This window comes from Ipomoea triloba, chromosome 15 (genome assembly GCF_003576645.1).
Source record: "Ipomoea triloba cultivar NCNSP0323 chromosome 15, ASM357664v1".
In the NCBI taxonomy this organism is placed as follows: domain Eukaryota; kingdom Viridiplantae; phylum Streptophyta; class Magnoliopsida; order Solanales; family Convolvulaceae; genus Ipomoea; species Ipomoea triloba.
Window position 1 is genome coordinate 18,656,446 of NC_044930.1, and position 25,836 is coordinate 18,682,281.

General features: G+C 36.6%; 3 protein-coding genes across 3 annotated transcripts; 1 reads left to right on the top strand and 2 right to left on the bottom strand.

The window, feature by feature from the left end:
* Positions 1–270: 270 nt before the first annotated feature.
* LOC116006606 (oligopeptide transporter 3) lies at positions 271–3,912 on the top strand. The gene is made up of 6 exons (XM_031247046.1): positions 271–808; positions 1,060–1,157; positions 1,760–2,329; positions 2,438–2,693; positions 2,805–2,987; positions 3,088–3,912. Exons 1-6 carry the CDS (start codon positions 335–337, stop codon positions 3,703–3,705), a joined length of 2,199 nt encoding a protein of 732 aa, XP_031102906.1. The 5' UTR covers positions 271–334; the 3' UTR covers positions 3,706–3,912.
* Positions 3,913–4,668: 756 nt separating this feature from the next.
* Positions 4,669–7,945, bottom strand: LOC116006125 (SNF1-related protein kinase regulatory subunit beta-2). Its single transcript, XM_031246400.1, has 4 exons — positions 7,680–7,945; positions 6,679–6,857; positions 6,416–6,578; positions 4,669–5,373 (listed from the first exon to the last, which is right to left on the bottom strand). Exons 1-4 carry the CDS (start codon positions 7,866–7,868, stop codon positions 5,047–5,049), a joined length of 858 nt encoding a protein of 285 aa, XP_031102260.1. The 5' UTR covers positions 7,869–7,945; the 3' UTR covers positions 4,669–5,046.
* A 10,136-nt stretch (positions 7,946–18,081) lies between these two features.
* On the bottom strand, positions 18,082–20,417 carry LOC116005806. Its single transcript, XM_031246045.1, has 4 exons — positions 20,328–20,417; positions 20,178–20,237; positions 19,823–20,081; positions 18,082–19,511 (listed from the first exon to the last, which is right to left on the bottom strand). The coding sequence occupies exons 1-4, from the start codon at positions 20,415–20,417 to the stop codon at positions 18,082–18,084; spliced, it is 1,839 nt and encodes a 612-aa protein (XP_031101905.1).
* Between the last annotated feature and the right edge of the window lie 5,419 nt (positions 20,418–25,836).

Below are 25,836 nucleotides of genomic sequence, written 5' to 3' on the forward strand. Positions count from 1 at the left end.
AACTATACGGCATATCAAAATTTCTAAATGTGTTAATTTCCTTTGACTATTGAAATAATTTGCAAAACAGTTTTTCGACTATTAAAATTTTAATTTTCTCTAATTTAATAATTTTTCTAATAACGATTTATTAGTTTATAATCTAAATAAATAATTTTTAAAGTTAAAACTACTATTGGATAGTTTTTATACTATGCCCCACAAGCAATATAGTCCATAGTGGTGTATGTATCTCTATCCCTATATATAAGTACACACACTTGTTCGCTAATAACAACAAGATAATATCACAGACAGTGAGTACACAGTTGTTGAAGACCGAGCAGGCAGCCAAATGTCCGGCGCCGGCGAGAAGCAGAACGACGGGGAGAGATGTCCGGTGGAGGAGGTTGCTCTGGTGGTCCCGGAGACGGACGACCCCACACTCCCCGTCCTGACTTTCCGGGCGTGGTTTCTGGGCATAATCTCATGCATAATCTTGATCTTTCTCAACACCTTTTTCATATACAGGACTCAGCCGCTCTCCATCTCCGCCATCCTCATGCAGATTTCGGTGCTCCCCATCGGGAAATTCATGGCGGCGACGCTCCCGGAGAGGAAGTTCACGCTCTTTGGGCGGTGGAGCTTCACGCTCAATCCGGGCCCTTTCAACATCAAGGAGCACGTAATCATCACTGTCATGGCTAATTGCGGCGTTTCCCCTGGTGGAGGTGATGCTTACTCCATTGGAGCCATTACTATCATGAAAGCTTATTATAAGCAGGCTGTGAGCTTCCTTTGTGGCATTATTATTGTCTTAACCACTCAGGTTTGTTTTTTCTTTTAATTCCAATTTCTGTATATATTCTTCATATTTTATTCAAATATCTTATGATTTTATTTTATACTAGTGTTTTCCAGTGCAGTGTTAATCTCAATCCCTATATAAATAGTGTCAAATTTGGCAACTGTACATAATGAATTGTTCTGTGGAAACTACAATATATAGTTGCTGAAGTTGTTGTAAATTCTCACTTTTTGATGTTGTTGATATTCTATGATTGGTGTTTATATATGCAGCTTATTGGGTATGGATGGGCTGGAGTGTTGAGGAGGTATCTTGTTGATCCAGTAGATATGTGGTGGCCTTCAAACCTTGCTCAAGTTTCTTTATTCAGGTCTGAATTTTCTCCCTACTTGATGTCTGGGTTCAATGTTTTCAGATTAAACTGGTCTTAGTATTTGATTTAATGGATTGGGGTTCAGCATAGAGCCGTGTAAGATCTCTGCTCAATAGGCGTTGAATTTACTCAAATCCATGAGTTTCTACTTTTTTGATTCATTGATTGGGGGTGGGACTACTTTTTGGACATCAAGCATCGAATTCTTTTCCAATTGTATGGGGGATATGTATGCAGCTAGTGCATTGGCCGCCGAGTTATATATGTACATACAAGTTGGGGGATATGGAACTTGATTTCTTCATTCTGTTGCCAAGTGGATGCTTTATTCTCCCAGTACACCACAAGAATTCTGTGGTCGTGAAAAGAGGGTGGCATGGTGGAAAGTGAATGAATAAAGTTCTTTGATGGCTGTAATGGAGAATTCCACAGCAGTAATTTTACAGAAAGATTAAATATAAAAATAACATACTTTTCTTAAAAAGAAGTCCCATGTTTTTTAATAGCAATGCGACCGAATTTTACCTATGAGTTTAGAAAACTGCAGGCAGGCCTTATGATATTTATTTTCTAATCTTTTGTGATTTTGTCTTCATCAGAGCACTCCATGAAACAGAGGTTAAATCAAGAGGCATGACAAGGATGCGGTTTTTCCTTATAGTTATGGGAGCAAGTTTCCTTTACTATACATTTCCGGGTTACTTGTTTCCAATTTTGACCTTCTTCTCGTGGGTCTGCTGGGTGTGGCCTCGTAGTATTACAGCTCAGCAAATTGGCTCTGCTTACCATGGACTAGGTGTGGGTGGGTTCACACTCGATTGGGCTGGGATTTCAGCTTACCATGGAAGCCCTTTGGTGTCACCTTGGTCCTCGATTCTGAATGTTGCTGTTGGTTTTGTTATGTTCATATACATAATCGTCCCTCTGTGCTACTGGAAATACAACACTTTTGATGCCCGAAAGTTTCCTATTTTCTCAAATCAACTCTTCACATCTACCGGGCACAAATATGATACTACTAAAGTCTTGACCCCTCAATTTGATTTGAACGTTGCTGCTTATGAGAGTTACAGCAAGCTCTACCTTAGCCCTCTTTTCGCCCTATCTATTGGATCAGGATTTGCAAGGTTTACAGCAACTTTGACACATGTGGCACTGTTCAATGGCAGGTTGGGTTCTTAACTAACGAGTTTTATTGATGAATTTATATAAACTAGTATTACAATATTAATGATATGATACAGTTGATTGAAAAATGCTTTTCTTCTGTTTGTTAGTGATATTTGGAAGCAAACCAGATCTGCTGCACAGAACGTCAAAATGGATATCCACACGAAATTAATGAAGACTTACAAACAAGTTCCCGAATGGTGGTTCTTGATTTTACTGCTAGGCAGCACTTGCCTTTCTCTTGTTATGTGCTTTGTTTGGAAAGAAACCGTTCAGATTCCGTGGTGGGCATTACTCTTTGCATTTGCTCTAGCTTTTGTTGTTTCTCTCCCTATTGGTGTTATTCAAGCAACAACTAACCAGGTAAAGACGTACTGAATTTTCAATTATAATAAAAAAAGACACTTGTGTGCTGAAGTTTCATCAAAGCAGCCAATTGATGAAGTTAGTTATCGTGTCTACTTTAATTTGCAGCAACCGGGGTATGACATCATTGCACAGTTCATCATTGGGTATATCCTTCCGGGAAAACCTATTGCTAACTTGCTTTTCAAAATTTACGGGAGAATCAGCACTATTCACACTCTCTCGTTCTTAGCTGACCTTAAACTCGGGCACTATATGAAAATTCCTCCGCGCTGCATGTATGTAGCTCAGGTAAGTAACACTTTTAAGTTTGGAGTTGTCCTAAAAAACCATTAGTATTCTGGAATGGCTCTTACAGTCTCGATTTCTGTGGCATTCCCCTTTGTTTCAGCTGGTGGGAACACTCGTATCTGGTGTAGTCAACCTTGCGGTGTGCTGGTGGATGCTAGGTAGCATCGAAAACATATGTGACATCGAGGCACTTCACCCCGACAGCCCATGGACGTGTCCCAAGTTCCGAGTCACTTTTGATGCCTCTGTCATCTGGGGACTAATCGGACCAAAACGGCTGTTTGGACCGGGAGGGTTGTATAGGAACCTGGTGTGGCTATTCCTAATTGGAGCCGTCTTGCCAGTGCCTGTTTGGGTACTCAGCAAAATCTTCCCCGAAAAGAAATGGATTCCTCTGATCAACATTCCCGTCATCTCTTACGGATTCGCAGGAATGCCGCCCGCAACTCCCACCAACATAGGTAGCTGGATTGTGACTGGACTCATATTCAACTACTTTGTGTTCAAGTACAGGAAAGGATGGTGGCAAAAGTACAATTACGTCCTCTCGGCTGCCCTGGATGCGGGTACTGCTTTCATGGCCGTGCTGCTGTTTTTCGCGTTACAGAACGAGCATAAAGACTTGAAATGGTGGGGATCGGAGCTCGACCACTGTCCTCTCGCAACTTGCCCAACAGCTCCTGGGATTGTGGTTGATGGTTGCCCAGTTTTCAAGTAGGCAAGTAGCAGAGCAGTCATGTAAATTGTTTCATACAATTTCTTACATGTTATTAGGGTATAGACCCTGTATTAGTGCAAGAATTTGTGAAAGCTGGTTAAACCCATAATATATGTGCAACGTTTTTGGAATAACCAGTTGGATTTTATATTCTGTTGCAAGTTTGGTTTGCAAATTATTACACAAAGTTTACCGGTGCATGGCAAATTATTGGTCCACATAGATGAATACAATATACATTTTTAATATATTAAAAATATATTATTTGTGTACTGAATGTACATTATTTGATAATAATATATAAAAATAATCTTTTTTTTTTTTGAAAACAAAAAATCATATTTTCTTTTTGAAAGAAAAAATCATATATTTTTAAATAATATATTTTATGTATAAAAATAATGTACTTTTTATTTATAATTTATACAAATGTGTAGACCGGGGTCTATGAAATAATGATTGCCAATGCATACCCCATACTAATTGTGGGTTTTCTTGTACCCCACTTGGTGGGTTTTCTTGTACCCCCGGAGTAATAGGCGTTTTTGAACCACTCTTAGTATTAGATATTCTGACTAATGGCAATTCCAAGCTCCCCTTGATAATATATATTCTTTGAGTAGTGATTACTCTTTCTTTTCTGACCCTTCATTATGTATTTCGACCCAACCTTGGTAATAGATATTCCTTGTGACTAGTTAATAGACTCAACTTTATTTATTTATTTTTAAATTGTAAACCATGCAAAATGAATTTTGCTTGAATTTTCAGGGTAAAATACTCTTTCCAAGCAAAATAAGGAATAGAAATTGCAGTATGGATTAAAGCCCTGAGAAATGTTATTTTTATGTACATATTTTCTTCCACCAAGACATTATCTTTATGTACATATTTTCTTCCACCAAGACATTATCTTTATGTACATATTTTCTTCCACCAAGACACATTATCTAGTACGGAGTATGTAAGAACTTAGTATCAGATTCCCATGGAAATGGTTCAAGACACAAACATGGACCAAGTGTTTTCTTAATAAATATGCTTGAAAGCAACATTTTTGACTTGGAAATATTAAAAAAAAAAAAAAAAAAAAAAAAAGGGCCACCATTCAAGATACCACATCTACAGAGAAATAGAGCGTGGGATAGGGGCAACATGAATGCACAAAGGGCAAATGCACCTCGCTATCAGGCATTTGAATGCTGAATGGAATTTCAACAAATTTTGCTTCTTTTTTTTTTTTTCCCAGTGTTGTTGCCAGCCAGTAGTAGTAGTGTGACATCTAATAGTTACGTGATCGATACGGCGACAATCGCAGATTGAAGCTGAGGCTCGGGATTCTCATCTCTCTATGGACTTGTACAGCACCACTGTGACGTATTTGGAGAGGAACCTATGAGTGGAACCGAGTGCAACCACTGACGGGGTGCTTCTACCCCTCTGCATGTAGAGATGATTAAGCACAACGTGCTGAGGCCTCGAGAACGGAGGTGGGATTTCTGAATGAGACGATGGAACATTAAGCAAGGTTAACTGAAGATGAGGAGGTACTAAAGGCGGCTCCTTGGCATAGTCCTCGGCTCCAAGTTGGAGGTTGCTGTAACTTGAATCGGGGGATAGAGGCGGCTCAAAGCCAGAGATGCTCTGAATGTCTTCCGGGACATACTCCTGCACCAGCATACACTTCAGTAAGCGCCATAGCATTTATAAAAATTACAACAACACAGTACCCATTCACACACATCATCAGCAGGCCGGCCTTCATATCAAACAAACCTCGATGGCAGGAGATTATTTTAAGAAAAAAAAAAAAAAAGAGTAAAAATCCAATTCAAGAATTATCCATGTTTTCTTACTGAAGACCAAACTTGTCATCAGCAAACTAGTATAGTATGGAGTACATATTTATTCCGGCATCAAGGATAACAGCTACAAACAAAAGTTTGGAGAAAAATGCTGTGCCAAAAAGGATCAATCAGTTTGTGCATCCTCTTTATAGCTGTACCACCATTGCTTGTCCTCCCAACACAATCCCACCCCCTCTAAACAAAAGAGGGGGTGGGGGGGAGGGGGGGGGGGGATGAAAACATATCATTTATGTAGTTAGTCCAAAAAAGAAATATAATCAACAAATAAATGGCTCTTCACTGACTTTCAATCTCGCATAGTCGCATGCAAACCAACCATCACTTCCACTACAACACAAAATAATCTTCACAACAGAAATCAGAACCAGTTATTACTGCTACCAATACACCAACACACATTCAGTAATACCACACAGTTATACTATATGTTTTATACGTAAAGTGAAAACTTAGTACCAGTTTTGCTGTAGAGTAAACAGTCTGAGGATAAATGAAATATCAACTGGTAAAACCATTACCTTAAGTTTATGAAAAAACAGAAACCCAACAACAACAAAACAAAAAACAAAACATGACACTAGACTAACAGATGCATTGATGGGAAGAAGGTATCTGCAAATTTTAACAGCAGAATAGCATAATATTGAACTGAGCAAAATCAATACCTTTTCTTGGTTTGAAACAACTACAAAGATTTGGAAATGGATATTGACCATTAATTCTATCATAAATCTCAAGTTTCATTCCATTCAAAAAAAAAAAAAATAGTAATTAAAAACTAACATTAGAAATGGATGATTACGAAAAGGCCGGGACAACTTACAAGGAAACTAAAAATTTACCTGCAAATCCAAGACATTGTAATAATTTCCAGCTTCATCAGTGATCCACGCCACATCAGGGGAATACCTCCATTGTCCATCAACTATAAACCTATACTGATAAACTCCTGAAGGGAGCACTTTCATAATGGTGAAATCTTTTCCTGACCTCTGCAAAGGCTTCCTGATAAAAGAGTTTCTAGAGATCTAAGTCCCTTGCAAACATCAAGTGTCAGATCCAAATGAAAATAAATGAGGAAATAGATTGACACACACATATATACCTTGTTTTCCAATCATCCCATGACCCCTCCACAGAAACTTCCTTGCCACCATGGCCCCAGATTATCACTGTAGGAATCCTTTGCTCATCATACATGTCATCATATCCAGATGCAGTTTGCATCCATGGAGGGTTTGGGATGTGCAACTCATCAGGTCTTTGTAGAGGAACCACTGGCATCTAAAGCAAGCAATTGCCAAAACCAGAATGCAGAGCATCAATCTTTTGCATTATGTAGGAAGGAACTGATTTTATATTCATGTATGATGCAAATGAAAACATTAAATTGATTCTTAGTTTAAAATTTCAAATTTTGATTATATGAACTACATCAAAGGGGTGAATGAAATTTGAAATTTCAGCATACTCACCTCTTCTAAACTGGCTAGCTAAATTTTGGAAAACATAGTTGAGGATTAACATCAAGCCAATTCCCCTAAGAAAGATCAACTACAGTACTTGATATAAGGATAGAAGAAAGGTGAATGATTGTGCATAGTTCAATAGAGACTTCCAATTATATCATACACAGTCAAAATTTCACTGGATTTCATCAGAAATTCCCTAAGGCACCCAATTCATTCCAAAACCGAAACAAATACGAAATAAAAATAAATTCATAAATTTCACTTTTCTAATTCCAACCATTTCTAGTTTTTCACTCGACTAATCCAACAACTTCAAATTACAGACTTGTATCATTTTTCTTTCCCAGATCTAACAGTGATTTTCAAGCTCTAACCACTCCGGCGAAAAATTCAAAATTATTGTACAACAAAACGGTTGAAGAATACGAAGTAGTATTTACACTAATTCTTTACAAATCCCATTTCAAAACCTTCTACCCATAAACAAATTCATCAAAAAGCTTGTAATCTTACATCTAATTCCCAAAGAAAAAGGCTAATTTACTTGATTAAACACTGATTTCAAAGGAAAAATGGCTGCAATTATATACATATAATAAACATCCCGTATAAAAATAGTTTTACATTAACAGACCTGAGGTCGGAACATCAAAGGGGAACGAGAAGCCCTAGGGCTGGAAGGTGGAGACTGACCCATGAACTCACCATCCATCTGCGCACTATCCGGCGCCTCACCGCCACCGCCGGCGGCGCCACTCTCTTCAGCTCTGGACGGGCTGTTGCCACCACCGCCATCTTCTTCTCTCCCATTAACATTCCCCATTTTTATTCAGCACGAAAAAGCGACTCGCCTTAGAATCTACACAATCAGATTCCTTGTTGTATATATATAATATATATGCTATACAGCATACAGTATTACATATACTTCTCCGTCTGATTTAATAATGACATCAGACCAATATAGAGAGAGATATCGAAAAAGTAACTTTTGTTAATAGATTTTGATCAGATCAAAAAAAATAAAATGATGTTTTTTTTTTTTTTTTAATATTATTGACTCTATTACAATATAGTATGAGAGAATAATTTAGTATCATTCAATAACAAAGTTTTTAACAAATAAAATGTTGTTTATTCATATCAAAACTAAGGTACATTATAAGCTATTGTAAGAAGTTGATGAAAAGGTTAATAAGAATTAAACTCGTGAGCCAAGGACCTTGTGGTCCAGTGACATCAAACCCTTTCTTTTATATGGGAGGTGGTGGGTTCGAGCCTCAGTGAAGGCAATACTGATTCTTGTGCTGTAGTTATGAACAGATACTGCAATGTAATAGAGTCAGTAGTATTCAAAAAAAAGTACATTTTTAATATATTAAATGTATATTATTTGTGTACTGAATGTACATTATATAATATAATATATATTTAGTACACAAATAATGTACATCACTGAATACGATGTACATTATTTTCATATTGAATGTACATTATTTAATAGTATGATCCACGCAGTTGGGTGGACCATAATCAATACAATAATGATCATTAATTTTGGTACAATATGTTGTTTTACATAGCTCATTTTTTATTTTAGCTCATATTCAGTTTTCATCTTTCATTCAATGTAGGCCCAATAGCATGGTTCGTGACAAATTATGCTATGGACCCGGGTCCACTTTGCAAGGTGGACCGGGATCTCTATGTTCACAAATTTAGAACTCTATATTTACAATTTTATATTTTATATTTACAATTTTACATCTCAATATACAAAATTACATTACTTAATTTTCACAATTTTTGAACTCTATATTCACAATTTGTTATATAGATTCAAAAATTGTGTTATGTTGTTGAACATAGAGTTTTGATATTGTTGAACATAGAGTTATAAAATTGTTAACATAGAGTTATAAAATTGTGAATGTAGAGCTATGAAATTGTGAACATGAAATTATGAAATTGTGAACATGGAGTTATGAAATTGTGAACATGGACCAAGGTGGACCCGGGTCCATGGTATAACAACCGCATTGTTCAAGCAAATTATTGTGTGGACCATGGTTCATATAGTGCTGCGTGGATCATAATAAAATGTACATTTTAATACATTATTTGTGTACTGAATGTACATATAATATACATTCAGTACACAAATAATGTACATTCTCTGAATACAATATCAATTTTTAATATGCTAAAAGTACATTATTTTTATACTGAATGTACATTATTTAATAGTATGGTCCATATTTCTATTTCTCTCCAATCATTATATCATGGACCAAGATCTACAATGCGCTGTGAACCATGATCCAATAAATATAATTTGACTTCATAATGTATAGAATTCATGTTTATAATGTACATAATTTATGTTCATAATACATATACACATAAACATGATATAATGAACATGAATTCTGTATATTATGAATATGAATTATGTATATTATGTTAAGTGTTTAATTCATTTTCATTATACTGTATTTATGTGTATGTGTATTATGAACATGAATTATGTACATTATGAAATCAAATTCTGTGTATTGGACCAGGATCTACCATACCTTGGTCTACGATATAAATTGCCATGTGTCCGTAAGGACAGCCCAGGTGGTAAGAGTGCTCTATCTATAACCGAGAGGTTGGAGGTTCAATCCTCAAACCCTTGAGTTTGAGCCGGTCAACTCTGGGTAACCTAGGTTGGCTTACCTTCTTGTGATGATCCTTTACCGGCTAGGGTCACAGAGACCTCGTTAAAAGAACAATATAAATTGCCATTTCTCTCATCTTCGATCTATCGAGCAAACAGAATTCTCACAGCTACCTCTTAAACTCAAGTTGTTTTTAAAAGGATTCTAATCAATTTCCGCCTCCATTTTAAACTAGAATTCGAGTGCATTAACGTTGCAGTAGAGTTGTTTGAGTTCACCTACAATTTAAGGTAAGTTATTCGCTATACTCCCTCTAAACTCAGGTAAGTTATTCGCTATACTCCCTCTAAACTCTCAAATTTCATGTTGCATTTACATGTCTTCAAATCAGTTTATATCTTCTTTTTCAACAGGAGTACAATGACATATTGACATATTAGGCGTCATTACTGCAGAATCAAATGTATTTGAGCATTCTTCTTCACCTAGGGTTTAATGTATTTGGATTTTTCTTACTATCATTACTTAATTTAAGATGAAATAGAAGTCATTGATTGTTTTAATAGATTATGTAGACTTTGAATCTTTGATATCTATTAGGGTGTCTTTGGTTCACACATTGGAATTGGAATCAGAATGAATATCAAATACTTGGTAATAGTAATCGGTTGGGGAAGCCGCTGAGGAGGAAGGGAATGAAACACTGTAGTATCAGATCAATATGTCTTTAGTGTCAATATATTTCTTTACTGAGTATGATAGTTTTGGTATAGAAATACTAAAGGTTCATCTTAATAAATCACAGTTAATCAAGAATTAGTTGGGCTTTCTGTTGTTTCAGTTGAAAAAGCATTTGATATGTACAATGATTATGCATTTTGAATGGGATTTAGTGTTTGGAAGGGAAAACGGTATTATGTCTCTGGAAGTCGGACTTTGAAGATGAAAAAGTTTCATTGTTCTTAAGCTGGGCTCAAAGTAAGACTAAAGACCGTTAATAAGTGTTATTCAAAGGTAGAGACTCGGAGTGAATTTAATGCAATGTGTCAATTTGGTGTAAATTCAAATGGAAAGTGGGTTGTTACCAACCATGTAAAGGATCATAATCATGAGTTGTGCCCGTCATCCACAAGTTATATGTTGAGGTTGCATAAAAATGTTTATGTGAATTAGTTGGCATACTTAAAAGACATGAAGAGGAGTGGAGTTCCCTTATCCGATGGCATTTGATTTTTAAAACACCAGTCCGGAGGTTCACCATTTGTTGGATTTACTACTAGGAATGCTTACAATACCGTGTTTTTAGATTCAGTGAAGCATTTAAATAGGTTTGATTCTAACACTTTGATTGAGATATTTAAGAAGAGACAATTGAATGAGTCTGTGATTTCTTTTTTGAATTCGAAGTTGATAATGATGCAAGGTTGTGTAGCTTTTTTGGGAGGGATGCACAAATGAAAGCGGATTATCATTTGTTTGGCGATTTGGTAGTACACGATACAACATATCGTACTAATAGGTATGATATGATTTGTGGTCCCTTGTAGGTATGAATCACACTGTATGAACGTCATGTTTGGTTATGGGTTTTTACTGAATGAGAGGATAGAATCCTTCGCTTGGATGTTCAAAACATTTCTACTGTCGATGGACGGTAGGCACCCGCAAATAATAATGACTGATAAGTGTTTTGCCATGGCTGCTACAATCACGCAAGTCTTTCCGAACTCAAACCATAGGCTCTGTATTTGGCACATTGGGGAGAATTCAAAGAAACACATCAAAGGATTGAGAAAACAAAAGGGTTTCGTAGAGTTATTCAATTTTCTGTTAAAGTATACTGATATAGAAGCTGAATTTGAATTTTACTAGACCAGGTATGTTTTGCAACTTTCATTACAAGATTTTGCTTTGTTTATAAAATGATTATGCAGTTTTGATGAAATGATACTGTGGGTTTGATAATATGAAAGTATATCAATTTTTACTTTATTTGTTTTTTTACTGTAGATGGAATGATTTTGCTTTGTTTATAAAATGATACTGCAGGTTTGAGGGAATGAAACTACTAGCTTAGTATGATAAAATGATACTATGTTAGTCTTTATGTTTTTTTTTTTTTTTACTGTACATGGAATGATTTTGCTTTGTTTATGAAATGATACTACTAGTATGAGGAAATGATACTAGTGGTTTGATAAACTGATATTATGTCAGTCTTTATTTTTTTCTTTTTGAGAAAATTGCCATTTTAGCCCACTAACTATAGGGGTCTTGTTAATTGTAGTCCACGACTTTCAAAATTGTTAATTTCATACCGTAACTATTCAGTTTTTTATCAATTTCGGTCACTCCGGCCAAATTACCGGTCAAATTCGTCGGAAAATTCTAAACCCTAAAATCATGAGGGGCATTTTAGTAATTTCACATGTATGTTCTTCTTCTCCGGCGAGCCCCCACTTTTTCTTACACTTTTTCGCCCATGCCTTTGCGATGAATAGAGCAGCAGACGGCGTTGTTGGTTCACGGCGTATGAAGATAGCAAGCAACGGTGAGCTTTCCTCTTCGTTAGGCAGTGCTTCACTACCGCATTCGCTTTCCTCCCCTTCTATTGCTGCTAACGGCGTTGTTGGTTCACGCTGGCGAGGAGGCCACACCGAAAATAGGAGATGGGAGAAGTCGCCCAGCTGGCCTCCGGCATCTCTTGGGCATCGTCTTGCTCGTCCGCTTCCGTTGCATCTGCCATTGTCGCCGCTACCATTTCTGGAGACATCAAGCCTAAAGTGAGGCCGGACATGATACCGGCGAAGAGAGAGGTCCACTGCGTCGCTTCCTTCTCGCTCTCTCCCGTCGTTGAGCTCTCTCAGGTTCCCAGCAGGTCCCTGCCGGAGAAGAATACAACAAGTCGCCGGAGAAGATGAACAGACATGTGAAATTACTAAAATACCCTTCATTATTTTAAGGTTTAGGATTTTTCAGTGAATTTGGCCGGAGTGACCGAAATTGATAAAAATTGAATAGTTACGGTATGAAATTAACAGTTTTGAAAGTCGTGAACTGCAATTAACAAAACCCCTATAGTCAGTGGGCTAAAATGACAATTTTCTCCTTTTTTTTTGTGCTTTCAATTTGTTTTTGTGGAGTAGTTAGAGATTATATTTGTTTGTAGAGCTTAGTTGGATTTATTCGGCATACCCTACACCCCTTCTACTTAGAAATATGATATCCAACTCAGTAGTGTATATGAATTTTATGTTTTATTTGTGTATTTTTTACAATTTATGTTTTATGTTATATTTTTCAGGATGGTGATTGAATATAATTGTCATAAGAATGTTTGGTTAGATAGATTCTATAATATTAGGGAGAAGTGGTGTCTTGCGTTTAGGAAAAAGTATTTCTCTGGTGGTATTTTATCCTCACAAAAGAGTGAGTATACTAATCATACAATTTCTAGAAGACTTTCAAAAACAACTGGATTATATGATTTTTATAATTTGTTTGTTAGTGTAGTTTCTGAGTGGAGAAGTAAGGAGAGTGGTGAAGATGTCGTTGTTCTTAACGTGTGCCTTCGATGGCTATGAATTATGTGAAACTACTTTCACATGCTAGAGTTGTTTACACAATTGAGATATACTATCTATTTGAGGGACAATTCTTGAAAGGTTCTTCGTGCCATCAAGAATCTGTGGGGGGTAGCGGTGAGGTAATTAAATATCATGTTTGACATCTTGATGTTGATCTGATTCGTCATGAGGTTTGTTTTAGAGTTAAGGACTTGGATATATCATGTAGTTGCAAGATGTTTTCAGAGATGGGTATTCTGTGCTCTTATTCTTTACGCATTTTAAATATTCATTGTGTTGCAACAATCCCTGATAAGTATATTCTTAAAAGATGGACCAAAAAAGGTTCTTGAAGACAGAATCTTAGACAGTGCTTGTTCCTCAAATGTTTTTAGTCTTGCTTCATCAGTTTGGATTATACAAATGGTAGAAAGTTTCAGCGGTTGGTTTTATCTAACCAAGACAAATGTAAAGCTCGGGAAGCATGTGAAAATGCATCTGAGGATGGCAAGAGGAAGATTGAAGGTGAAATTGGTCCTATTTTTTTTTTTTTTTTTTTTATTTTTTTGTGAAAATGGTGAACAACCCTTACATGGTGTTATACAAAATCCATCACGTAGTAGGCCAAAAGGTGAAAGCAACAAACATATGATTAGAACAATAGAAAAGAAGTATAACCATGAAGATGGCGAAAGAGTTATGCGAAGTATGTTGAGTTGAATACAAAGATAACAATAATGCAGTCCTTTGTGCAAGAATCTGTTACTAGTATGGTAGGCAGTGGGTATTTTGTTCATCCTTCTAGTGGGAGTAGCTTAAAGTTGGTTCAGTTTAGTTCTAACTGAAAGAAGAATTATATTGGAACTCAGGTGTAATTCAAATGGAACTACAATATAGGTGAAATGAAATCGTAGCATGCATAAAATGATACTGATTTTTTTAACTTAATGTGTTTTTATTATATTTTTTAATACATAACGAAATTGTTGTGTACTTCAAGTGTTAGTATAATATTTGTTTAAATGAAATTGTGGTATACATAAAATGTAACCGGTGATTGATATTATTGTTTTTTTTATTTAACCCGAATGCAACTGAGGTTTAATTCAACTGAAACTCCAGTATTTGTAAATGTAATTGTAGTATAATGAAGAAGCAGTATTGTGTAGGGGTTGATTCGTCAAAAGATGTTTATATGATAAAACGGAAAGTCTGTGACTCCCCGAGTGTCGGTCTCGAAGGAGGGACGTGGAGGTGTGTCAAACGTTCGGGAGTTTACTTGATTGGATCATGCATCGGATTCGAGTGTGGTGAAGGGTGGATTTGTGAGTGAGAGTAGTTCATTTGGTTGGTTTGAGTGCAAGAGAGTAGTAAAGTAAAAGTGGTTTTGTGAATATGTAAAAGGGGTAGGGATTGGATAGTGTTCATGAATATTGCATAGTGGAGTGTCTAAGGTCATGGATTAGGATTGCTAGGATATTGTCTATTCAAGAGTGTGTTGTCTTAGTCCTTTTCCACCTTTGTGTACTAAGGCTTCTTTGACTTAGGAGTGCCTTCAAGCATCCAAAGTTCTAAGAGGAATTTTATCAAACACTTAAGTTACACACTATCCTACTATGCTTAAGAAGTCCATAGGAACTATGATTGTGTCAAGCTTTAAATCATAACTCTAATCAAAGACATGAAAGAGTTAAGAGCTCAATCTCTCATCTAGATTGGCCAAATCCAAACAAGATCTCATCAAAACAACAATCAATAGACAAGAATAGATAATCCATCAACACAAACTCATAGATCCAAGATATAGAGATAAGATAATCACACAAGCAATATTCAATCACACAATCCAAATACCTAGACTAAACTAGCTACTCATAATATGAAATTCAAGCAAAATCTAATTTAATCCAAGAACAAGATAGCTAAAATTATAGAAATGAAATAGAGATCACCTAGAAAGAAGAAGATCTTCAATCCAAGCTTGTTGTCTTGTTACAATGGAGATTGATCTAATCTAAAAAACTAAGAAAAATGGAGAAAGTTCTCCAAAGGAAAAACTAAGAAAAGGAAAACTAATTTTCTGGGAACCTCCTCTGAAAATTCATCAAAGGGGTTTAAATAGTCTCCGAAATGACAACCCTAGCTGAAATTCGCGCATCACCGTCTCCACGCCTCTCACACGCGTCTGAGCGTGCGTGGGAAGCTACTGGAATGTTTTCACACATGCTCACGCGCGTGTGGCCCTCCAGTTTGGTCCTCCAAGGCTCCGCTCTTGCCTGGTTTGCTCTTTAAGCTCAACTTTTGGTCCTATTTGCTCCCGGGGCTCCTGTTTTACTTCTTTTAAGCTAAAAGTAGCTTCTGCGCATCAGTTAGTGATTTTCAAGCATTTACAAACATAATTTACCAAGTAAGGACGCTATAGACGCGATAAAACACCCTAAAATGTTCCTGAAATAAGGGTATCTCGGAGTCTTATCATATAAACAAAGTGATAGTGCTATATTAAATTAATGTCTTGTTCTTATCAATAATATTTGACAAATCATACTCAATTCTATTCTGTAAACCCTATAGAATCATTGTTGACTAAACACTACAGTTTCTTTTTGAAAACATTACAGTTTCAGATGGAATTACTCATAAGAATTGACACCACTTTATTAGTTACATTCTATAAACAATGTAAATCAAATGGAACTAAAGTATTTGTTAATTGTTTCTATAGTATAAACAAAGTGGTTGTGATATACCAAGTTAATGTTTTTTTTTTCTTATACCATACAATAATATTTGACAAAACATACTCAGTTCCATTATGTAAACACTATAGTATCAGTTGATAAACACCGTAGTTTCTTTTTAAAAACACTACAGTTTCTTTTTGAATATATTATAGTTTTAGATGGAATTACACATACGATTTAACACCACCTTATCAAATGAAACTAGAATATTATATTTGTGAATGAAACTGTAGCATATAGGAATTGACACATTGAAATTATAAGTCAAGAGCTAAATAGTTGTGTTCACAATCACCAGAATTTACATTAAACGCATCATAGTATCAATGAAATATGTTAATCATCAAAACTATCAATGAAACCTTCTACTTGATTTCCAAAAACATGTACATCAAATTGACTATCAATCGCAGTCATGTGTCAACACATTCACATCCGTCTTCACATACACATCTACATTCACATTCACAGTTTCACTATCTATTTTTTACCCACAAACAAATCATGGGCTTTCTTTATCACATTCGCCTTGTACATATTCACTGGCATCATGACAATTCTTGATGCATACGATGTCCATAAAGATGTCAAGTAAAGGTCATGCATTTGTGTTACATGTTTGTTATATACATATTTTTTAAAGACAAAATGAGTAGTACAAATATGCAAAGTACTATGTGAACTTACATTCTGTTTCTTTTGAGTAAAACCGCATTTCCATTGTGGATTGCCCATGTAAGTCTCCATGTGTTTCATGGAATATAATCCACAATCGGTTTTGTTATCTCCTGATCTCCAACTCATTTTTAACAACTCAACAAGGAGTATTTTCACCTTTTCTTCCAAATTTTTGAGTCATTTTTTTTTTTTTTGCAAATACCTTGCAAATGCAGTTTGTTGCAATTTGAAACTAATTAGGTATGCATCATAGTGTCATGTGTGTCTTTATAATGAAGCAGGTAATTAGAGTACTTACTAGCACTTGTGGACTTTTGGCATACTTATGTTGAACTTTTAGCCCTTTTTTGGAGTGGCATGTTGTCAATGATTTCAAGCATTGACGTCTTGAAATTGAAGCACATGAGGAAGAAGTGATTATGCCGGAAGATGGTAAAGAAAACTTGTTAACAATTAATAAAAGGTTAGTAGTTTGTCTAATTTTAAGTACAATATTTTTCATAAGACATGATTTACCAATTCAACATCACTAATATCTAAGTTTACAACATTGTCTATCTCAGTGTCCAAGCATTGCTCAAAGTCTAGTTGTTTGCTTGCTTCATCATCCTTTGCCAAGATTTCTCTTAAACTCATACAAAGATCTTCTTTGCTGGTTTTTCTGTGTAAATTTCTTCAACCTTCACAAATAAGAGTTGGCTCTTATTTATCCTCTATAGAATCTTGAAAGTAGTTGTAACTCCATTAACCAACTCTAAACATCTTTTATGTTCTGGTGCAGATGTCTGTTCAGTACGTTGTCTTCAAAGTCTTTAAGGTCTTCTAAACTACTTTCTGTACTATGTAGTCAAAGAATATAAGATAGACTAACTAGATTTGAACTATCTACTGAACGAGTTACATATTGTCACGAAACTTAGTACAACTTAGGGAGTTTCTCAAAAACATATGTTTACTACTTTTATTAACAATCTCCCCCTTTGTATCAAGTTTCTTGGCAATTTACAGCACAAACTTCTAACATATCAGAGATTGTTCAAAACCAACATGCATAACCAATGTGCCAATGTTTTGAGTTTAGAAACTTAAAGATGATCATTATTTCATCGGAACAATAACCAACATAGACTAAGACCCTATTACAAAACAAGTGAGTTTTTAATACATGCTGAAACAAAGATGATATCTTCTAGCAGCACTTGAGGGGTCTTCAAAAGGAAAGTCCTCGCAATCCATCAGCAAAAAGTAGCCAGTAACACAGAAAAAGTAACCAATGATTAGAAGGTTTATCCTACTCCCCCTATTGCCAGGAACTTGTGAATTTGTAGCCACAAGACTCCTTAGCAGGACCAAGTAGGAAATCAAACCCAGATTTTAAAACAGAATCATTCCGATTCTGAAGATTCAGCCTCCTGGCTGTTCAAGGTAACCTCAACATCCGGTAGGTTGCTAGTAGTTTGAGCATCAGGTGTCATGGAAGGTTCATCAGATTGTCCAGCAGTAGTAGCAGCCATCTCTTGATCCCTTAATCTCAGTTGTTCACGCAGCTGCATCTCAATTGTTCTCTTCTCAACAAGAATTTGAATGATTGTGTTGAGATCCTTGATGCTTCTGTCTAAATGCTGTGCTGTTAGCCTGCTTGTGTATGGAGCATCAAGATTTAAGGCTGGAGCAGAACTGCTTCCATGTTCTGGAAAAATGTCAAGCACATGTGATCCCGATTTGAGTCGAGCATCGATCAGTCTTACTTGAGGAACATCCACGGGTTCATTTGGTTCTGGTTTGAATCCTTGTGTGTAAAGTACCCCATAGATTGTACATGGGAAGGGTAACTTCACTTTGCTTTCCTTAGTAGCAGGTTTCTTGAAAGTTGCCACATGCTTGAAAATTAAGTCACCTAGGTCAACAAGTATACATTTTCCTATTCTGTAGATCAGATTGGCCATATGCAAGTTCAATCCTCCTCTGTGCTCACTCGGCATCCAATTCGTCATGGCAATTTTGTGCAGGATTGCATACTTCGTAGTCAATGATTTTGCCGGCAGCATGTTTGTCTCAGTAGGACAATAGTTGTATGTTCCACCTGTAATGACCTTTGTGATTGTGTTTGCTCCCAGAACAGGATCCTCAATATCACTTGCATCAATGCCCAGGTACATGTTGATGATGGAAGGATTGAAGTTGTATTCATTTCCTCGGAGCCATACACGCCCATATTGAGATGAACCCACTTCCTTAAGGGTCAGCATAAGGTTTGCATAGAATTCCTTTATGGCAACAGGTGGGTAGCTTTTCAGGCTTGTCACAGATTTCACCAGGTTCAGCTTCTCAAATACTGGCATGAGTTGGCACTGGGATTTGAATTTTTCAACATCAAGAAATCTTTCACTCAAAATTTTTCTTTGGTTTGTGGAGTCCCATCTTGCTGCAAACTCATCAGAAAGAAATTGTGGTGTGATTGTTTCAAGTGGTACCACAGCAGACACATCTGGCTGGCTTTCAGCCACTAGGGTGTGATCAGGATTGGTTGAAATACTCTTCTTCCTCTTCTTATGACGGGTAGCTTCTTGTGAGACATTTGGTTCAGCAGCTGTTTGTTTCCTCTTGGATTTTCTGACAAGAGATGGGGTTTCCTTCTGTTCAATGATTGATGATGACCTGGTTTTGCGCCTTGGAGCAGGAACCGTGAAGACTTGAATTTTCTGTACAGGATTTGTATCGGCTTGTTCTTCTTGCACCTTCTTCTTGCCTTTGGCTTTCTCCTTGTTTTTCTTAACTTGAGACAGCGGCAGATTGTCTTCTTCATCAGCTGGATCTACAACTTACATCTCTTGGACATTTCCTGCTTCACATTTAGTCTCAAAATCCAGTGGGTTTAGGTCTGGTTCGACACTAGGGTTGGCTGGTGTTACTTCAGGATTTTGTTCAGTGAGTGGTTCAGACATGGTTTCGGTAGTATGTGACTCTTCAGACAGAATAGGTTGAGATTTCTCTGTGTTCTGGTGATTGGGTTCTTCAGTTTCTACTGGTTTGGATGGTGGTAATGACAGGACATGTCTTTGTGAAGGTTCTACGACTTGAGGAATGATCATAGGGACAGATAGTCGATTTATAAGAGAGGCTGACCTTCTGTGTTCATCCAAGATAGTGAACATATCAAGTTTTGAAAATAGAGAAGTAGGGGTTGTAGTTGATGTGGACCATATATAACAGTAGTCATATGGTTAATATCAGCAAGTAAAGATAAGCTTTTATCAAGAACAGAAGGATTTTCATGTAAATCATCAACAGGTTCTTGTTTAACAGAAATTAAAGGCAAGGGTTTTTCAACAGCAGAATTTTCATGATTATTTTCATCCTCTGTATCCGAGAGAACAATTTCTTCCTAAAATATTTATTAAACACAGAGCACCATACTGTTCACATACTCACATATATCACATATAACATAGTTAATAGACAAGGGTTTTGCGAAATAAACCTCAGGAGCCTTAGCTTTGGATGATTCACTGGTCTCGGCTACAAGTGGCTTGAGGAACCCCTTCAGATAATCAAGTTGTTCGGCTCTGGAATACCATGACTAGATGGGTTTTCCTTCGGGAGGCTTTATCTTGTTGTTAATGATCATTACCATCTCCCGTGATGCTTGATGTTGGATTTCAGTTGGATATCTGTTGGTGAGTCTTGCGAAATCACAATATTGTGATTTGTCTTGATCCATTGTTGCTGGTAGCCTCAAAACTTCAGAGTGTTTGTAGGAATTTTATGAAGCTGGTAAGGTGGAATATGAGTATCTGAAATGTAGAGATTGAAAGAGATTTTGGGAGATCTTTTATTTCCACTTTTCACAATTGGTTTTTCAAAGGCCTAAAGACTGTATGATAGCCTGTTTCTTCGAGTTACGTGGTGAAGTGTGATAGTCGTGGGAGACGTGCTGATTTGACAGTTATCCTCTCCATAATTAATGTTGTGGCAGCTTGGTCTGGGTGGTACACTGTCTCTCAAATATCTCATGCTTATCAGATAGGCATTAGTATTTAAATGTAATTTTTAAAGGTAAACAAGTCATCATAAAAATTTTCAAATTGCATGTGGGCAAGTAATATGGGTTTAAAATTGTAGAACCATTTTCTGACCTAGTTCAACGGAATGGTACACATACCAAGTTCGGATTTAAGAGAGTTGAACCTGATTGCTTCCAAAGGCTTTGTAAATAAGTCTGCCAGTTGTTTGTCAGTTGGTATGTAGTGTAATTTGATGTCTCCATTTTCCACAAGCTCTCTGATAAAATGGTGACAGATGTCTATATGTTTGGTTCGAGAGTGTTGAACGGGATTTTTTGTTCTAAATCCTCTGGTTCAGAATCTGACTCAGACTTCTTTATCACTATCTCTTTGTTAGGTTGTTCTTGCCTTTGATCTGGTTCAGTGGCTGGTACATAGTCATTCATTTTTTGAGGTTGATCATCTATAATTACATTTATAGATTCTTGGACGGTCTTGATTCTTTTGTTATAAACCCGATAAGCTCTGCTGTTTATTGAGTATCCCAAAAATATGCCTTCGTTACTCTTTGGTTCAAATTTTCCGACATTTTCTCTGTCATTCAGTATGTAGCATCTGCTTCCGAAAATGCGAAAGTATTTCAGACTTGGTTTTCTTCCTCGCCACAATTCGTACGGTGTGTGTGACATCCCAGGTTTGAGGTATACTCTGTTTATTATGTGGCAAGCAGTATGTACAGCCTCTGCCCAGAAAAATTGTGGAAGACTTTTGCTATTGATTAACACCCGAGCCATCTCTTGGATAGTCCTGTTCTTTCGTTCAACTACTCTGTTTTGCTGAGGAGTCTTTGGAGTTGAGAATTCGTGCACTATTCCATTTTTTGGTGCAGAAGTTTGAGAAATCTTGATTTTCGAATTCCCTGCCATGGTCTGACCTGATCCTCACAATTTTTACAATATGTGAATTTTTCTTTTTTTGTAGCTTCAAACACAGTTTCTCGAATTGCTCAAAAGTTTCAGATTTATTTATGAGAAACATTACCCAACAGAAGCGAGAGTAATCATCAACACATACAAATATGTATCTTTTACCTCCTATGCTTTCCACTTGTGTGGGTCCTATCAGGTCTATGTGTAGAAGGTCCAGACATGAGGAAGTTCCTATGTGATTGTAGAACTTGTGAGGAGCTCTGGTTTGTTTACCTAGTTGACATGGCTCGCAGATACCTGTTTCCTTGACCTTGAACTTAGGTATGCCCCTCACACATTCATGACTTATGAGCCGATTCATGTCTTGATAATTCATATGTCCAATCCTTTGATGCCATAATTCAGTATTGTCAACAGTAGTCCTGCAGCACAATAGGTTAGAGTGGATAAAATGTAACAATTGTCTGTGGATCTCATACCTTCCATGATGACTTTGTTCTGTTGATCCTTGACAATGCATCGATCTTTTGTGAATCCCACATTAATGTTTTGATCACATAGCTGACTGATGCTAATCAGATTTGCTTTTAATCCATGCACCAGTAACACTTTCGACAAGGAGGGCAGCCCGGCTACATTAAGAATTCCAATTCCCAGAATATCACCTTTGATTCCATCACCAAAAGTTACTTGTCCAGTATATGGAATTATATTTTTGAGATATTCTTTACTTCCAGTCATATGTCTAGAACAACCACTGTCAAAGTACCATTTTCCCTGATCCTTTTCCTGATGCACTAAATAGCATATTAGATCTGATTTTCTTACCCAGATTTGTCGACTGACAAGGGTGATCCATTTCTTTTGAAAATTTTCAATTCTCTGATCACTGTAAAACCTGTAACATTCAGGTCTTGTGTGCCCCTTTCTATTATAGTAATGGCATATAGGAGTTTATTTTTTCTCTGGATTCCCTGTCTAGGATCTATTTTTGTCCAAATACTTGTGCCAGTAGGGACAAACTTGGTAGAAAATAAATTTTGAGAGTTTCGAATGTACCCTAAACCATTTCGAATGTTGGGCAATCTTCCAATGTCAAGGATCTGATTCAAGGTTGATGTTGTGCTCATCATCTTGATTTGCTTTTTTAGAGTTTTCAATTCTGTTGACAACTGCATCACCTGAGAGTTGGACATAGCCAGTTCAGCATCTTTGTCAGCAACCAGTTTCTTCAGTGATTCAAGATTCTTCTCCAAGAATTCATTTTTGGAGTTTGTTGTGGTGTGAGTTTTCAGAAGAATGTCCCAATTTTTGTACAGTTGTATATATGATTGTTCGAGTTCTTCATATGGTAGTTTATCAACTTCCTCATGATCTAAGTAATTTTCCAATTCCGAATGGGATTATGTCATAGCAACAGTGAATGCAACAAAGTTTCCTGAGATTTCTTCATCCTCATCTTGAATCTCCTCCGAGCATTCTTCATCACTCCAGGTGGTTACCTTCATAGACTTCTTTCTCTTGAGATAGGTGGCACATTCCGCCTGGATATGACCAAACCCTCACATGCTCTGCATTGAATTCCCTTGTTCTTATTCTTGTTTTCAGCATGTTGCCATTAATTTGATCGTGATTGATTTCCATATTGACCAGACTGACTGGACTAACCAGAGTTTTTCATGTAGTTTGAGTTAGTTGACTTACCACTAGATTTTGATGAATTTGATGAAGATGAGGAGGAACTGTTTGATCTATTTGACTGATTCTTACCTCCTCTGTTTCTTCGATTTATCTGTTTCAGAGTTTCTAGTGATCATTGCCACTGCTTCATCATCTAATTGTTCGACTTCTTCTTCTGAATCACATCCTTCAACAATGAAGGCCACGTTCTTACCCTTTTTAGTGCTATTTTCTTGCGATAGAATGTCCATCTCGTATGTTCTCAAGTTACTCATTAATTCAGCAACAGATTTCTTTTCCCAGTACACTTTCTTGAATTGCAGTAACTTTCATCATGAATCGCACAGGCAGAGATCAGAGGATTTTTCTAACCAATTTTTCTGATGAAAAGGGTTCACCCAATACGGTAGCTTCATTCTTCAATTCTTGAACCCTAGCATTGAACTCAACTATGGTTTCCTCATATTTCATACACAATTCCTCAAATCTGGTATGCACTTGCTGCATTTTGGTTTGTTTGACCGATGAGTCTCCTTCATAGAGTTTTTCCAGAATCTCCCATGCGTCTTTTGCAGTACTACATCCTGCAATTAGTCCAAACTGGTCCTCATCGAGTGAACCTGTAATCGTGTTCAGCGCCTTATTGTTGTTATCATTGTCGGTAATTTCTTCAGGAGTCCATTGTTCGATTGGAACCAGAATTTCGGACTTATCATCTTGGATTCTTTTGGGATGAGTCCACCCATGAGTGACAGCTTTCCACACATTTACACCTTGAGCTTGAAGATAGATCCTGGTTCTTGCCTTCGAGTATCCATAGTTGGTGCCAACTAATTGTGGTGGTCTAGTTTGTCCTTTCATAGATACGATTGTAAAACACATCAACAATCTTGAAGACACAGGGTTAGAACGAGAGAGAGAGAAAGAAAATTACGAAGGATCGGATATCAAGATAAGAGTCTTGAGACTGTGCTCTGATACCAATTGAAATTTAGACTAACTGAGTCTAGGTCCTAGAATTTATAAGTGGCTCCCAATTTATGAACCTAATTGCTAGATTCATTGGAGGTCAATTAACGACGATTAGACTTAGTTCAAAGATTAGTTCTATTTAGACTGTGAAGCAGCAAAATACATAAAACTTCTAAAGCAATAAAGACTCAAGCAATTGATAACCCAGTTTGGAACCTCAGTTCCTACATCTGGGGGGCATCACTCTGATTGCCCAACTCTTCATTGATCAACACTACGAAATTTACCACTGATTACAGTTGTGTATCACACGGTTGCTCTAGAAATTCATCACAGCTCCATTCTAGAGTTCAACCTTGAAGAGTTGACAAGAACTTGATCTCCTGATCTTCTTGAATTGAGGCTCTCTCTCAATAGTTGCACGAACGGCTTTCCAGCGTGAATGCTTGCCCAATTAACCTCATAGAGAAGATGTATCTTGTGTCAAAGGTAAGCTTTGCCAAGATTTCTCTTAAACTCATACAAAGATCTTCTTTGCTGGTTTTTCTGTGTAAATTTATTCAACCTTCACAAATAAGAGTTGGCTCTTATTTATCCTCTTCAGAATCTTGAAAGCAGTTGTAACTCCATTAACCAACTCTGAACATCTTTTATGTTCTGGTGCAGATGTCTGTTCAGTACGTTGTCTTCAAAGTCTTCAAGGTCTTTTGAACTACTTTTTGTACTATGTAGTCTAAGAATATAAGATAGACTAACTAGATTTGAACTATCTGCTGAACTAGTTACATATTGTCACGAAACTTAGTACAACTTAGGGAGTTTCTCAAAAACATATGTTTACTACTTTTATTAACACCTATTTATTAAGAGAATGTGATTATGAGATGATCTATGATACTCATATTTGAAAGTAGGACAATGAGTTGAAGTATGAGAAATTATGAGGAAGAAGGGTGAATGATGAGCATTCTATCTTTGCTAGCAAAATATCATATTAGAATCATTTATGAAGTTATTGCTTGTGCATTCATTCGCAACCTCATGCAAATATCTATGTTTTCCAAACCATCCTATATTTTATATGAATGATACTTATCTATTTTGAAAGCTCATATAAATAAGTAAATGTATTCTTTTACATTCTTGCATATTAACTCTTTTTAATCTATATGTATACCCTATTTTCGATATACATGCATTTATAAAGTTATATATGATACTTATTCACTATTTTCGGACTGATTATGAAGAAAGGTTTTTTTAAAGATTATATCACCACTATTTTATAAAGGGATCTAAGAAAACTCTATATATTTTTAGGATCCGATTGGATTGAAGTCTCTTCGAGAGAGATGGTGAGATGAAATCCAGTAGAAAAATCTCGAATTATGTAGAGAAGTGGCTTGGTAGAAAATCATGGGCTTACTTTAGGCCTTGAGCTATTACTCGCTGGGCTTGGAATCCCAATTAGGGGGTGCGCACACTTACGGTAGCGGCACTGATTCCACATGTGATAGATGAGAAATGATGAGAAAAGGGGGGAGGGGGGGGGGGG